The 17,267-nt window shown below is 37.0% G+C and overlaps 1 protein-coding gene across 1 annotated transcript in view; it reads left to right on the top strand.

Moving 5' to 3' along the window:
- Window positions 1-17,267, top strand: part of LOC114054281 (zinc finger protein 704) — a 334,268-nt gene that overhangs the window by 77,911 nt on the left and 239,090 nt on the right. Inside the window, exon 2 of the mRNA XM_027877474.1 lies at window positions 13,858-14,099. Coding sequence (XP_027733275.1) covers window positions 13,858-14,099 — 242 coding nt within the window. The remainder of the gene's footprint in view (window positions 1-13,857; window positions 14,100-17,267) is intronic.

The raw sequence follows: 17,267 nt of genomic DNA, 5'->3' as shown, positions 1-17,267 counted from the left end.
AAGGTCCAAAAAGGAAGCTTGTTATCAAATGCAAGTAAGAGAGTAGTAATAAATCAGGGAATGCTTTTTTGAGGAGGTGACATTTGAGTTGTACTTTAAAGGATTATATCAGAATCCAATAGAAAGAGCCCATCCCACACAGAAAGAATAACTTGAACTGTGGCTATGATATGGAAGTAAGAGAGTACAGATTGCTTTAAGGGGCAGAGGAGTTCCAATTGGCTGTATCCTCAAGTATCAAATACTTTTCTTAGACATTGAAAAAAACATGTGGCATCTCTATGTTTGATGATGGAACTTGGGAGTAGTGATGAAAGCAACTGAGGACCATAAACCCAATGACCAGGTGATTTACTGGGAAAGAGGACAAGAATGTACTGGCTGTTGAGGTCTGTCTATAAACAGCCAGCCTTTTATGAAAAGACTCAGAAACACAGGAAAAGTGACTGGAGATGAGGAGATAAGAAAGAACAAAAGCTGAGGTAAGAAAGAGTGGTAGCATTAGAGCCAAGGAGGGTTAAGTAGCCATCTGTACCTCATAATATTTCTAATAGCTCACATTTATATATATCACTTGATTTTAATAGAGTTCACATAATATTAACACTTAAAGTCAAATTCTCAGGATACTTCTGGGAAGCAGCCTTCTATTCCTGAGTACCTCCCATGAGCATGTCTTTCAGACATGTCTTTTGGGCACAGCCAACTCATCCCTCTCTCCTCCCCTACATTTCTAAGTCTTAGGCGAATAAGATATGGTTAAATATTTGATGCTTATCATGACCTCAGAGTTCCCTTCCAACGTAGATATTCTGAGATTCTGTTAGTCATATCATCCATTAAGCAACCAACAAACATTTATTAAAGGCTTAGTGTGTCCTAGGCCCTGGGCTTAATGGAATATCCCTTGTCTTTGAAATGGTTAGTACAATTTGACAAACATTTATTAATGTTCAGAGGCACTATGCTATGTGCTGAGAATACAAAGACAAAAAAAAAACAGTCCCTGCCCTCAAGGAGCTTCCATTCTATTGAAGAGATTTAACACTCAACCAATATATAAATACAAGATAATTTGACACTAGTAACTAGAGGGATCAGGAAAGGCAACATATAGGAGGTGGTGCTTGGACTCAGACTGGAAGAAAGCTAAGGTTTCTAAGAATTGGAAGTGAAAAAGTATATTACAGACAGACAACAGCCTGTGCAAAGACATGGAGGTTGGAAAACGGGAAGTCTGAGTTTGAGAACTAACAAGTAGGCTTTGTATATGGCTTTCCTCAGAAACTATGAACCTTAATTTAACTTAAGTCGAGCTCTCTATTTTCTCTTTTCTTACCTTTCCCTTTTTGTTCAGTTTTTTTCAGTAATTCCCTAGCTTCTTGTTCATATTCTTTCTTAGCAACTCTTGCATATCCAGAAAATGAGTCAGGGGCTATTCTGTCTTCCCACCTTTCTGATGTTTTCTTTGTATGTTGAGTTTGGTGATCTGTACATTTGGGGAGCTGAATGTGCTTATTGTTACTTCTTACTGGCATTGCCCTTTAATGGCTCATAATCTAGGTACTAATCCTTCTCCTCACTTACTTTGTGTGTATGTATGTGTATGCATATATTGTAAATACGTATATTTGTATATACTATCTCCCTGTTACCTATAGAATGTAAGCCTTGTGAGGCCAGGAATTGTTTCATATATGTCTTTGTATTCCCTGCACTTAGCATAGTATTTGGCAGATAGTAGGTGCTTAACAAATGATTTTTGATTGATTGATGTAGAATTGATGGAGGAGGTATGACTAGATAGAAAATTTTTTAAAAAAAGATCTGAAATTTTTAGTGAGCTATAACCTCAATGTGAATTGATAATGTGACATGGTAAGCAAAAAATGCATCTCAGGTCTCATTAAGAAAGGACTGATCTGGTGTTCAAAGCAAAGGAAGTAATGGTCTGGTTGTACTTTGTCCTAATCAGATGTAGTCTTGAGTACTGTGTTTAGGTCTGGATGGTATAGTTTAGGAAGAACATTTAAATATCCTAAAGAGGATTACTAAGATAGTGAAGGGAGTGGAGATAGTGTTATAAAATAGGTTGGTTGAAGGAATTTTAATTATTTGAACTTTGGATATCTAGTCTGATTGAGATGGAGGTATGGAAAAGACAGAAATAGGAAAAGGCATAATAATTGTCTTCAGGTATTTTGGAAGGATGTCATGTAGAATGAGAATTAGACTTGTTTTTCTTGGACTCAGAGAGAACCTGGACTAGTGTGTAGAAGTTGTAGAGACATATTTTGGTTCAATGTAAGGAAAACCTCCCAGTGAAAGCTATTCAGAAACAGAATGGGATGCTGTAGAAACAGTCTTTTCTTCCTCACTGGAAGCCTGTGTAGGATAACTCCAGATTTGTATGTCTGAGCCTGACCTCCCTTTTGTGTGGAATAGTGTAAAGAGCCCTATTATTTGGAGTCAAGAGACTTGGGTTCAGATTCTTGTTTTACTGCTTACAACCCTTTATGACCTTGGGGAAATTGCTTAGTTTCTCAGGGCCTCATTTTCATCTATGAAATCAATCAATCAATCAAATAACATTTATTAAGCACCTACTATGTTAGGCACTGTGCTAAGTACTGGGGTTACAAAAAAAAAAAATCAAAAGACAGTTCCTGCCCTCAAGGAGCTTGCAATCTAAAGGGGTGGAATGGCTTTGAAGGGACTTTCTAGTTCTAAAGTCACTATTTTTTGCCCCCTTGGAGTTTATATTTACATAATGTTTTAAGTTTCATAAAACACTTCACTCACAACAATCCTATGAGGCAGGTAGAACAGATAATATTATCCCCATGTTGCAAATGAAAAACCCAGTCTCTAAGAGATTAAGAGACCTGCCAGTGGTTATAGTTATGTAATTGTCTAACACAGGATTTGAAGCCAATTTCTGAACTACAAGCCTAGCACTCTCTCTCTCTCTCTGTTTCTCTCTCTCTTTCACTCTCTCTCTCTCTCTCACACACACACACACACACAAAATCATACTGCCTATTAAATTCTAAGATAACATTGTTACTTTCTCCTAAAGTTCCCATCAGATTTGTTTCATTTCACTACCTCAAAATTGTCAGCAGGACAAGAATTTACCAGATGCTCTGCTTTTAGGAAAAGACTTCCACGACAAGTCCAGTTCATTGAGGTCCCGCATTACTGCCATTGCTTGTCTCTTCAAGTTTGGGCATTCTGCATTAGGTAAATGACTCCTTTATATGATTAGGCTGCCACATAGTTATGACTTCTGCTTCTCCTTTTGCCCCAATGTTTGCTCCCATGTTTCTACTTCTGGGAATGTGTATATTTTCTTATCAAACAGTGCTATTCTGTTGTCCCTTCTATAAGAACTACTTTTCAAAATAATGTATGTCTTTATAATATATATATTATCAATTTAACAGATACCAAATAAAATGAGCATTTCCTTTTACAGAGTAAATCAGAAAAAGAGTATCGTATGTGAAACTGTGAATCTATTATGTAGTCTTGCTTTTCTATTTTAGTATAATAAATTCAGTTTAATTATAATTCAATGTAATTATAATTTAGTATATTAAATTAAATTAATTTTTTTCAATAAACAAAAATATTTTCTCTCCCTCCTGACCACTGGAAAAAGAAAAACAAAACCCATATAACAAATATATATATAGTCAAGCAAAATAAATTGACTATGTAAAAGAAATGCTTTGTGTCAGTCTGCATCCTGAATCTGTTGTCTACCTCTCTATCAGGAAGTGGGAAGCATGTTTCATCATGGATTCTCTAAAATTGTGATTGGTAATTGTGTTGATTGGTCAGTCTGTCAGCAAGCTTTTATTAAGCACTAACTATGAGCCAAGCACTGTGCTAGGGGATGCAAATATAGGCAAAAAGAAAGACAGCCCCTCCCTCAAGGAGCTTATATTCTAATGGGAGAAGACAATACATAAAAGGAGACTGAAAAGTGGGGGTCAGGTACCCAAGCTGGGGGGGCATGGTGACCAAATCTGGAGAGACCTTGGCAGAGCTGGGAGGGGAATAAAGGATGGTTGGCCTGGGGCCTTTACTCAAATTGGAGGTTCCAAGGGAAAACTCACGAGTGGGAGAAGAGAGCCTCAGGGAAGAGGGATAGTCTGGTGTAAGAAGGCCCTTGAGACATAGAGATAAAGTTCATAAAGAAGCAGAGCCAGAAAAAGAATGTTTTTAGGTGTTTCAGGTTGTTTGTCTTTATAGATCAACATGTGTCTTTCAAAGCTGCCCTGCCTGTCTCTGTTTCCTTCTTACCTTCTTTCTATTCTGTCCTGTGAATTTAAAAAACACTCCTGTATCTCTCTTTTTTCTTTCCTTTTTTTGACATCTCTAGTACTACCTCCCTCTTCTCCCCCGACTAATGTATACCTTTCCATTGCCATGTTTCATTTAATAAGCCCAACCTATCAAATCTCAGTGATTGTTAAAGATTATATTTTTACTTCCTTGTATCTTAAACATTCACTCTGTTAATCATCAAGCATTGGTATACGGACATCTGACTAGGTAAATATTGTTGCTAACCCTCTTTCCTATCATTTTTTTCTTGAGAATTGCTGTGTACTTCCTGCATTATCATTCTTCCTGTGTATACATGATGTCTTCTATAATACCTGATTTTATAGTTTTATCTTTTTTTTTTTTCACTTTCCCTTTCAAGTTTTAGTTTAAAGCACTCTTGAATCAGGTCAGTGAATCATCTGCCAGGTGTGTTCTTCTTAGGTCTTGTGTGAGACATAGGGAAGCAGCAGCCCAGAATTTCAGGGTCAAAAACCATGATGCTGAAAAAACAGCTCCTACCCTTTGATGTCCCCTAGGAAGCTTGATCTTTACTTCCCCTTTTCTCATATTCTCTCTCTCTGTCTCTCTCTGTTTCTCTGTCTCTCTCTTCTCTCTGTCTCTCTTTGTCTCTGTCTCTCTCTCTCTCTCTCTGTGTCTCTCTCTCTTTCTTTCTCTCTCTCTCTGTCACCTAAAGCCAAAACCTCTAACTGGTGAAAGAAAATATCACCCATTCCTTCAAGTCCTTCTGTTTTCTACCCAAGATAAAGCCAGGAGAAAACATATCTCATGTTTCTTTTGGAAATTTTGTTTTCTTTCTCATGTGAATCTGAAAATATGTGTAATAGTTATTGGGTCTAATAAGACATGAAGGCCTCCAGTCTGGCCTCAGGAAAATAGATACTTTAGGAAGATAGTAGGCTAACCTCTTGATTAGCCACCTCAGGTGCATATCTCTCTGGGCTCTGTGGCATGGCCGCCACTATTCTTCCTCTTGGAGCTTTGTAAACAAAATTCCTCATTCCTGTTAATGGCCTGGAAATCCTTTTTTTTTTTTTTTTTAAATTCTATGGATGATCTTTCCTGATCTGTGGTGCATAGTATGCTGTTGATCATATTTAGATCTGGAAGTCATTGAGTCCAACCCCTTCATTTCATGGCTAAGGAAACTTGGGCCCAGAAAGATTAACTGACTAGCACAGGATCACACAGCGACTGAGCATCTAGGCATCCCAGAGTTTGTGAGCCAGTATTTCTAAATGGATCCTTCCCACCTTTCCATTCTTCTTATTCCTTTTATCTTCCCAACCCACGTGTCCTCTGATCCAGGGACAATAGTTTCCTGGCTATTCCTTGCACTAGACACTTGGAGTCATTTCCCAACTTCTCACATTTTCACTTACTGTCCTTCATGCTTGAAATTCCCTCCCTCCTCATCTCTGCCTCCTAACTTCCCCGAAGGCTCAACTGATGTTCCACCTTGTGCAAAAAGTCTTATGCTAGTGCCTTCTCTATGTTGATTATCTTCAGTTTATCCTTTATATTTCTTGTTTGTACATAGTTCTTTGCATGTTATCTTCTCCATTAGACTGTGTGTCCCTTGAGAACAGGAACTATCTTTACCTTTCTTCATATATTCAGTGCTTAGCGCATGTTAGGTACTTAATAAATGTGTGATGACTTTTTGACTTAATGGTCGACTTGAGTATCTGACCTAGAATTTGAACCCAGGTCCTTCTGACTCTATGTCTCGTGGTCTGCCCACTTTGGGATTTCCTTTTTGGGGCATGGCATATGATTTTATTGTGATAAGGAACTCATGATGAAGGAATTTAAAATGAAAACACCTCCCTCTACCAAAGCAGATGCTGGATTTACCTGTTGTAGGGTGAATTCTATTGTATGACTGTGGTGTTTCACAGCTGTTTTTTCTTTGTCTTGATTCCCTTCTGCCTTGCTGGAATCTTTTTTCCTCTAGTTTCTTTCTTGAATAATTTCTAAAGTTACAGAGTATATTCTAAATATATTCCAAAGTTATAGAGTATAAAATGGCATTTCTCAAGCCTTTTCGCTGCCTCTACAAGGGAGACTTCTTGCTATAACTACACAGGGATAGGAAACATGGCATATACCCTAGGTTCTGTGGACAGTTCCTGCCTCATCCATTAATCCTTGGTCTTAGGATAAATTATAATCTTTTGTGCATTCTGATATAAAGTACTCTTGCCAACTTCCAAGACAAATGTGCCTATTTACCCTTACATCCACATGGTCCCTCCACTTTCTTATTAGGTGTTAGTAATTAGTACTAGTTATACCTACAGATGTTAGCAAAATATTTTTACTCACTTCTTTCTGCCTCGCTTACTGAGAAAGCCTTGTTATCCTTGGATTTCTGATCAGTTTACTGAGCTGTAAAAGAAAAAGATTCAGTAATCTTCCAACTTAAAGATTCTGTGACCAAGAACTCAGTTTTACATGATCATGACATTTGTAGTTTTTTATCTTTGCTTTTGGTCATATTTGGTCCTTTTTGTTTAATAATGAGATCATGACGAACTTAATGCACTTGAGCAAACATTTTAAAAGCACCAGCTATGTATAGATCACTGTCCTAGGTGCTGAAGGTGGACCCTATACACAGCCTTTTATAGTTTGAGAGTGGAAAGTGCTGCATGTGTCAGCAAGGTGGGAAGAAATTGCTCCTTCATTTCATGTTACTCAGGGAGCTGCCTGGAAAGGATGGAATTTTAGATCTTTGAATAAATAGAAGGAGTTTGGAAAATGCCATGGTTGTCTATGACTCTTTCCTGTCACATCCAGTTAGTTAACCAGGTCCTGTCAGTTTCATCTTTGCAGCATTTTTCACAGCCATTCCCTCCTCTTATTCTTTTTATCACCCTAGTATTGACACTCATTATCTTCTGCTTAGATTATTCCATTAGCCTTGGAATAGCTTTTCCTGTCTCCACTCTCTTCTCATTCAAATCCATCCTTCCCAGGACTGCTTCCTTATATACTGATCTGCTATTATAATGCCTCTCCTCAAAATCCTTTAATAACTCACTAGTGAATAAAGTCCAGAGGTCTTAGCCTGGTATGCAGGGTTTTCTATGATCTGATAGGATTCATTCAACAAGTATTTATCAGGCACCTACTGGGCGACTGGCACTGAGCTTCCAAAAGTTGGTTGGTTACATGGTAAGAGAACAAGCTGAAGAGTTTGTTCTAAGGAAAAACCAAATGGTAAAGAATGCCTGTTGTCTGGACTATTATACACCATTGAAAGAACAACTTATAAAGATCTTCCATTAGTATAAGTATCTTGGCCAAACAGTGTAAATGAATAATGTGTGGGGACCAGGATTAAATAGGAAGAGGAAAATGGGCTGGCTTGTCCTTGGGAAATTATACTTTTGGCATTAATAATGGCGATAGCTAACATTTATATAGTGCTTTAAGTTTTACAAAGTACTTTACATGTGTTATTTAATCCTGACAACAGTCCTATGGGGTAGGTGCTATCAGTCTCCTCATTTTACAGATGAGGAAACCAAGGCTGAGGGAAGGTGAGTGACTTGCCCAGGGTCACACAGCTGTTAAGTGTCTGAAGCAAGGTTTGAACTTACATCTTCCTCACTCCATCTTCTGTACCACTTAGCTACATCTCAGGGATGCTAATAATTCACGCCAAAGAGTAGCAACTATACAATATCACCAAAATAATATTGTTGTTAGTGATTTGCCTAAGATGTAAAATTGCAATTCCTAAAATTGTTTAGGCTTTTTAGACTAAACTAATTCCAAAGTCAGTAAAATTGTTAGTTTTGATGAATTGTCAGTATTCCCTGTAAAGTAGATAACCTAAAATACTTCTCTGTGAATGTCCCTCATTTCTTGCTCTTGCCACATGACTATTTTTGGTCATATGTTTCTTTGATAATGTCCCTTACACTGCTTCTCTGGCTTAATTCTTCACCTCTATTATGTTGCAGCTTGCCAGTACCCGTCTTAAATTTCTTCACTGTCCTTTGATTGATCCTCAGTTTCAGAAACTGTAGTGATACATGAATCAAAACTGTATAACAGCAAAAAAATGTTGCTATTTAAAAACATAAGGCAGCTAGGTGTCACAGTGATAGGGTGCTGGTCTCATCTTCCTGAGTTCAAATGTGGCCTCAGATACTTCCTAGCTGTGTGACCCTGGGTAAGTCACTTAACCCTGTTTGCCTCAGTTTCCTCATCTATAAAATGAGCTGGAAAGGAAGTAGCTAACCACATTAGTATCTTTGCCAAGAAAACCCCAAATGAGGTCACCAAGAGTCAGATATGTTTGAAAAAAATGAACAACAACAATTAAAAAAGATGAGTCTTTGCTTCTCTCAATGAAACAGAGGTAACCAGAAGACTTTTTTTATATCATTCATTTCTTTGATGATATCCTTTATACTTCTTTTCTTTCACAATTCCTTGTTTCTAATGGGACTGAGCCTGTTCACACCCACCATGCACATTTCCATTGAATTTTAGGTGAAACTCAACTTGTTTTGTTTTGGTTTTTTTTGGAGTTTGTGGTGTTCTATGACTTGCAACCTTACAATATCATCCAAAGAATATTAAAAGTCTGGATCTTTGTTTTTATGGAGAAATGTTGATGTTATGAAAAGAACTGGGTAATTTTCCAAAGATAATCCAGCCAGCTCTCTTGTTCATTTCTGGGCCCAACTCATGCTCCATTTTCAGTGCCTAAGACCTCCATCCTGAATGTTGATCTTTATTATTCACCCGACTTCATATTGTAGCCTGAGCCATAGACATTTTTTATCAGTTCGGTTTTCCCCCTTGTGATAGGTGAATTCTTCAGAGCAGTTTGGGTCTCATTATGACACTCTGCAGATGAGAAAATCATATTACTATTATCTTCAGAAAATGTTTATTAAATGGCTATTCCTGTAGTACTTTAAGTGTTACCTGATAGGATCATAAGGAATCTCCCTTCTTATTCTGTTATGGTGCCAGAAATTGCCATCGTTAAAGATGCTTTATGGGAGACAGTGTAGACAAGATAGAGTTGACTTCCAAGCCAAGAAGACCTAGGTTCAAGTGTCACCTCTGATACATATAGGTTGAATGACCCTGAAAAAGTCACTTAACCTCTCAGTGTTCTGGGCAACTCTTTAAGTATTTAACTTGTAGATAAGGTGCCAACTTGCATTGGCTGAAGAAGTTTCCTCTTCTGGGAGTTCTCTATATTAGTTGAATCACGGGTCCAGTCTCTATTCCTAATCATCATCCAAATTTTGTTTCTATAGCATTTTTCTGGAGATAAATAATTTTAACTATAAAAGCATTATATGCTATGTGGAATAACACAGTTAGCTAAGATGCAATAGAAACATTTATTAAGCACCTGTTGGTTGCAGAGCACTGTCTTAGTTTCTAAGCAATCCATAGTTTGGATAAGACCTATGCTGTTGCTTTCAGAATTTATAGTTCTTTAGGGGAATAAGACACCAACACAAATATCTATAGTACACAGTATTACTCATTAAAGGTATTAGAAAGTTACAGAAGAAGGTATAAGAGGAAGTTTGCATTACTTAGAGTCAGGGATGGAGAGAGGGAAGACTTTTGGAGAAAGTTGGATTTGAATTGGTCTTTAAAGTGTGGGTAGCTGGTATTGGTGGTACGTTCCTGTAATCCTTGCTACTATGGAGGCCAAGCTACAGAGAGCTAAAACCAACCAAGTCTAGCACATATATGGCGAATCCTCATGGGGAAGGTGGGGTCCACATTGCCTACAGAGTAGGGTAAACTAGCCCAGGTCAGAAACAGAGTAGGTCAAACCTACCATGCCAATCGATAGTCGGATTGGGTCTATGAGTGGCCACTGTGCTTCCAGTGTAAGATAGGGAGATCCAGTTTCCCAGGCACACACACGCACACAGACACACACACACACACACACACATACATATATACACACATACACACACACACACACACATTTAGGAATCAGCAAAGAGGGCATGAGGTAGTCCCAGTCCTAGGAAATAGCCTGACCTAAAACAGTGGTAGAAAAATACGGTGTATAGTAGAGAGTCGAGAACTGTCCAATTTTGCTAGAGTATGAATGGAAAGAAGTGATAGGAAATGCACTTGAAAAGAGCTGTGGAGTATTTTGACTGCCAGGCAAAGGGCTTTGAACTTCATAAAGGAGGCAATAGAGACTCTGAGGGTTTGTGAGCAGAAGAATGAGATCAAAAGCTAGCAAAGCAACAGAAGTTTTTCTGACCAATTTAGTAATTCCTCTTGTCAACTAATAGAGGGTAGGGTTCTGTAGGAATGGGACATAATTCAGCTAATGAGACCTGGAAATAAAGAAAGCTCTGGAGCGTGGAGTGCCGCCAAGAGGAGAGAGGCAAGGAAGTTAGAGGCCATCACCATGGCAGCTAAGCAGCATTTTGAATAGCCCTGCCTTGGGGGGATGAAGGACACTAAAAGATGATAAAGGACATTTCTGAAGACAAATTTCACCATAGGATCCTCTATTTAGAGCTGGAAAGAAATTTACATGCGATCTAAGTCCAACCCTTTCATTATACAGATGAGGAATCTGAGACCTAGAGGGTTAAGTGACTTGCATGAAGTCCTCCAGCCAGTTAAGTGACAGAGCTGGGATTCAAATGGCCGTCCAGCCCCAAATCCAGCACACCCTCCACTACAGTATGATGCCTCCTCTGTCTTTTCTCAAAGGCTTGTGTCAAGAGCGAACTTTGAGTAGGTGATTGGTCGTAGATATAGAACTGGAAGGGACTTTGCAGGCCGTGTAGTTCACACCCCCTCTTCCTTTACAGATTAGAAAACTAAAGTCTGACAGGTCAAGAGAGATTAACTTTCCCAAGGCTACAAAAGCCTTGTTAAAGCATTAGTTAAAATCTCAACCCAGTGAGGTCACTGCTCTGCAATGTTCAAAACCTCAACATGGAAGCATGTTGTCTACAAATGATTTAACACCATGGTCTTCATAACAAAGGTGCAGTGAGCTCTGGATGAGTGGTATTCCCTTTTAGCAGCTGTTATCTGGCTCCCAACATAGCAGTCTTGCCTATAAGACACCTGAGAAATAGTCCCTGGAGTAGCTAATGCACACTACTTTCTAAAATGTGACTAAGGATCAGAATTTAGCAACCATTTTCATTTTATTAAAGAAAAAAATTATATAGCCCCACTCAGGAAGTAAATCACTTACTCAGTTCAATTCGAAAGAAATATTTGTCAGACGTCTACTATGTGAGACGTTGTGCCAGGTGCAAGGGAAATAGATATCAAAACATAATAATCCCTGTCCTCAAGGAGCTTACATTCAGCTGGAGAACAGAACAAAAGGCATTGTGGTACAAAATGAGGGATTTGAATCAGCCAACATCTGAAGTTCTTTTTATCTATAGATTTGAGATTCCATGACCATCAGTTCAGTTCCCTTCACAAACCAGAGATGATAGAGGACATCACCAAATGAGCAGTCATCATCTCTCTTACACTTGGGCTTTAATCTAATATTCTGCATGATACTGAGAAACATTTAACCAGTATTCATCTCTTTTTTTGTCTTGCTTGATATCAATGATCAGAAGATTGTAAAACAAGCTTATATCTATTGTAACTTTTAAGGAATCTTAAAGTGGACCTTCAAACCCATCTAAGCAAGTTTATTGACTTCATTATCTTTACTATTTTAACATATTGGAGGAGAACCTTTAAAGTAGGATTTTGTGATAAGGAGACAGATGCTTTTTTTAAAGTCAATGCACAGTAAGTACAGTTGGATGTTGTGTTCTCTACAGCTATATTTCAGTCAATTATGTAAGTTTAAAATGTTGGCTGCTATGCACTATCACTGGTAAAGTTTGTTCACTACTGATGCCCTCATCAAGGATGCTTCGATGTGTATATGGATTATTTTCATAAATAGGCATATAGATTGCTAGTTATTTTATGTTTGGGTGAGAACAAAATCTGAAATTTATTCCACAGCTTTGGTATCTTTCTCTCATTCAGACACTTATAAAGTTTTTCTCACAATATCCTCAAAATTGTTTGGCCTCTAGCAAGGTCCTTCTCTAAGTATATTTGCACTAAGTTTTGGTCAGTGCCATTTACACTTTCACTAGAAGCACATTATAGACAGTGATGTTAAAATCCAAATATTGGAACTTCTTTGTCCCTGATGGTGAGGAAAGTTTTTTTTTATTGAAATCTCTGAAGATCTCTTCTATCTTTTGCCTTTTTGGTTCCAATTTGATCCTTAAATGCCCTCTGAATGGACTTGCTTAGTGGGTCTTTCACAAAGCTGTTTTTAATTTTTTCTAATGGTTCTCTTTATTTTATAAGGAAATAAGGCTTGTAATCTTCCACCATCCTCCTCAAGAGGAGTTTTATTCTAAACTTGTATTTGTTAATTGAGGTTTTTAGGATCTTTACTTATTAGATTTCTTTATGTCAATGAATGACATACCCTTTTCAACATCTCTGGTAAAGCTTGAGTTAGCAATTATGGCCTTGGTTAGATTTGCTCTTTTGTTTAGTTAATTGCTAGAAGGACCAGGTACAAAACTTGATGCAAAAGTTTTATTATAATTTTACTGTGAAATAAAAAGTTTTCATTCTATTTTATTTGCCTTATGGATAAAAAAAATGCATGTATCAATTGACACAACTTGGTCCTTCAAAGTATTCTTAAATTCTGGTCCTTCTAGTGTTGAACATTCTCTCTACATTCTTATTTCCACTCTTAATTGACTTAGAAAAATTATTCATAAACAGTGCGAAGGTAAGCAAAAGACATTTCTGAATTAGTAGAGTCCAATTTGGTGAGGTTTCAATGAATATTTATGCCATTTTGCTATTTCATCTAGGGAGATTAAATTTTGAAGAGAAAAAAATTAAAATGATTAATACCCAGGAAAAGGAAGAATACCATTTCCTTCCTTTCTTTCATTCTTTCTTTTTTCTTTCTTCCTTCCTTTCTTTCTCTCTTCCTCCATTTCTTTCATTCTTCCTTCCTTCCTCCTTCCCTCCCTGCTTTCCTCCTTTTCTTCTTTTTTCCCTCCCTTCCTTCCTTCCCTTCTTCCCTCTTCTCTCCCTTTCTTCCATCCTTTCCTGACAAAATCATTTTTTCCAAAAACCTGTTATTTTTTTCTTAGAAGATTAATATCTTCAGATCTTCAAAGCTCATGTTCTCTTGAAAATTTTATATAATTGTCCCTCAACCTTTCATTAAGTCTGCTTAAAATGTATATCCTTTCTTTGCGCTGTGCTGATTTATGCTCACTTGTAGTTTGCTTTGTCAGTGTTCTTAAGCATTGTTCATGTATATATTCTTTATATGCATTAAGCTCTTTGAGACGCGTGGCCTGTGCCTTTTCTTTCTTTTGCATTGCTTCACACTGGTGTAAGCATAGAGCACAATGATGATGACTAAATGTTTATGACTAATGATTTTTATGTTTCATTTCACAGGCCGGGAGCATTAAACGTGAAATGACCTTCACCTTTCAACAGGAGGACTTAAAACGTGACTTTAGTAAAAAAATATCCTATCAACAATTGTTCCCTTTGGCCATGGCAGAAGATGTGAGAACAGCTGACACCAAAAAAGCCCACAGAGTCCCTGAACATGAAAAAGAGAACACTCGATCCATCTGTCTCCTGGAACAGAAACGCAAAGTTGTTTCGTCAAATATCGATGTTCCTCCAGCAAGGTAGGAAAGACCAACATAGACCCACTCAGCCAACAAGTGTTTATTAAGTGCTTATTGTGCCAAAAATATCTATGGGTCTGGCCTAGTAATTATGTGGAAAACATTCAAAAGTTCTGATAAAGCGTCTTCTTCACTCATCCAGTATGATGAACAAAAGCCTCTTGCCAAAAGATTTCTTTCTTGAGATGCTCTACATTTCAGAGTCTGAGCTGGAGTCAGGCTGGGTAGTTGGAGCCTGTGTAGAATGGGTATACTGATGGAACAATATTTTAAGATGAGGGGATAATAGGAATAAAAATAGGAAAATCTACCCCCCCAGATTTAGTGTGTAGGGGCAGATATAGGCATAAAAATGGGTGCATGCTGGTCTTTTTCTATGATAATATGTTAGGTATTGGAATAGAGACTGGATCTGTTATTTCATTGATGATGGGAATGTACAGGTAAGAAGACTATTTTTGCCAATGCAAATTTGGACCTGCTCTGCAATTTATAGTCATAGAGAGTTGCCTGGCACATTAAAAGGTTAAGTGACTTGTCCCGAGGCACACGACCATTACCTGTCAGAGGCAGTACTTGAACCCAGGTCTTCCTGGTTCTGAAGCCAGCCTTCTAGCCTCCATACCATGTTGCTTCTCAGTTATAGCATAGAATTCACTATAAGGCAAGCCAGCCTTGAAATCTATCTGAGAAGGCTTATTGACTTTATCTTATACTACTTTACCTATAAAGTGTTCAGGAGCATTGACTTAAATGGAATTGCATCAAAGCTTAGATGTATATACTGTAGATTATCACAATGGACCAAAAGAAGAAATAGAAAATAAATCCAGGTAAGAAATATGTGATTTTAAAATGCTGATGGTATAGTTTAAAAGAAATTGATTGATCAAAGAGAACAAATAGAAATCTCACGTACTCTTTGAGCCACTACAACACAGATAGTTGCTTTAGTTTTAATATATACACCATATTTTGTTGCAAAAACTTTTCTAGCAAAACATTAAGATTAAAAAAAAGATTTAATTTTAAACAGATGAATTTCTGACAGCTAGTTCAAGGATAAGAATCTTTAAAAAGCAACACATGCCCTTTTCGTATTCTAATCTCTTTGTTGCTAATAGGGAGATTATTTGGTTTAATTTGGCGAAAGTTTCAGAAATTGGCAGGGAGGATTGTACATTGAGGTGGGGATAAAAACCTGAAAGATGATAGCTTGTTTTCATTGTTTGAAATCTATTTTGGGTTGAGTTCAAAAGTAACTTCCCTAGAAGTTGTTTTTCAGTGTTCTGCTGTCTTGCCAAATTTGTAAGACTTTCTAAAATTTCAAACTACTTTGTTTTCCCCATCTTTGCTGCCAAATTACTCAAGTGTGTTAAATTCTCATATGCCTGCTACATGTTTTTAGCTACTTAGAATTCTTCATGTGGCTTGTCTTTCAAAAAAAGTGTATGTAAAGTTTGGGGTTTTTTTTTCTTCAATTGATCAAATTTTTTTTCCCCTGGGGATTTGGTAACTACAGGTTGCTTTCACGTCTAAGAACTATGTAAATATAGGTTGTTCAGTAGAAAACACATAAAGTTATACATTAGAAAGTTGAAACCTTAAGTTCTACTTTTCTTTCCTTCTAAGCTTTTAAAGAAAGAAAAGAGTAGATTTTAATAATGTCAAGGAGTTTAGTGACAATTCAACATTACAGTACTAGAATTTAAATTAATTTAATTTACATCATTCTTTGTATTTGTTAATGCACCATTGGCATTTGTCTCAGGTTTTTGCAGGTCTACAAGTACTAAGTACACTTTGCTACTTTAGTGTAGTACTTACTGTGGTGGTGAGAATCAAATGTTGTCCCAAAAGTCTTAGTGCAGCTTAAAGCTATTAAATTGCATATAAAACTGAATATGTAGAATGTTGTGCCAGCTTTAAGTGACTATATAAATGCCAACTAGTATTATTATTATTGTTATAAGCACCATGTTAGGAAATGTTATATTTTGAAAGGGGAGAGGTAAAGAAGAAAGGAGGAGATAAAGTCAGTATATTTCTCATTTCTTCAGTGTTCTCTGATTATATTTTTCTACCCTTTCAAATTCACTAAATGTAATTAAGAAGCATAACAGTCAAGCTAGGGTTATATAGCAAGACTGGTGAATGATGTAGAAAAATTAATTAGGTTTTAAATCCATTAATGTACAGCAGAATACTCTAGTGACAAGATGTGATTTACACTTATTAAGTCCTTAAAGGAAATTTTAGTTGAATTTTCATCATTTGGGGTTTCTGGTAATCCAACAATTTCATCACTGTGGTGTGAATTTAATAATTTCAGGTTAGCAAACAGATGATGAAATAAATTGATCATTTTCTTGGATAATGATAAAGTATAAAGAAATTGGTGAATGTAATGGTCTGTTTTCAAATTATTTTTCTTTTGTCCCTAAAATTAACACATGCTATTGTGTCAACTTTAGAATGTATGTTTATGACAGTTAAATCTTCCTCTATCTTCTGCATAGATCACAATTTTGTCTTAAGTAAATTAGCTTTTAAGGAGACAGGCACTCTTTCTACATTTTATTTATTATATAAGAGGAAACACCAAAGCTTTCAGTTATTATTACAAAAGCATTGCCATATCAATTCTCTGCTCAAGAAGTTTTAGTAGCTTCCTCTAGGATAAAACACAAATGCTTATCTTTAGTATTTAAAACCCTTCACAATCCATCCCCAACCCATCTTCTGAGATTACATTCATATTATCTTTGGTCATACCCTCTATTGCATCCAATCAGACTGGGCTGTTTACTCTTCTGTTTGGGACATTGCATTTCCTGCCTCCATGACTTTGTACAAGCAGTCCCCAGTTCCAGAAATGCTTTCCCACCACACCTCCACCTCTCATAGTTCCTAGCTTCCTTCAAGTCTCAACTCCAGGACTCCCTCCTACAGACAGACCTACTTGATCCCCTAAGTTTTTAGTGTCCTTTTTGCCTCCTTGAAATTACTTTGTATATAGTGTATATATTATTTGTATATATTGTATATATTATTGCGTATATTTGTGTGTACTATTTTTTGCATTCTTTGTATCTGTTCTTTGTTATATTATTTCCCCCCATAAAGCTAAGCTCCTTGAGGTCAGGGATTGTTTTATTTTTCTCTTCC

This window comes from Vombatus ursinus, unplaced genomic scaffold (assembly GCF_900497805.2).
Source record: "Vombatus ursinus unplaced genomic scaffold, bare-nosed wombat genome assembly UNPS02014812.1, whole genome shotgun sequence".
In the NCBI taxonomy this organism is placed as follows: Eukaryota; Metazoa; Chordata; class Mammalia; order Diprotodontia; family Vombatidae; genus Vombatus; species Vombatus ursinus.
This window is presented reverse-complemented; position numbering and strand designations above follow the sequence as displayed.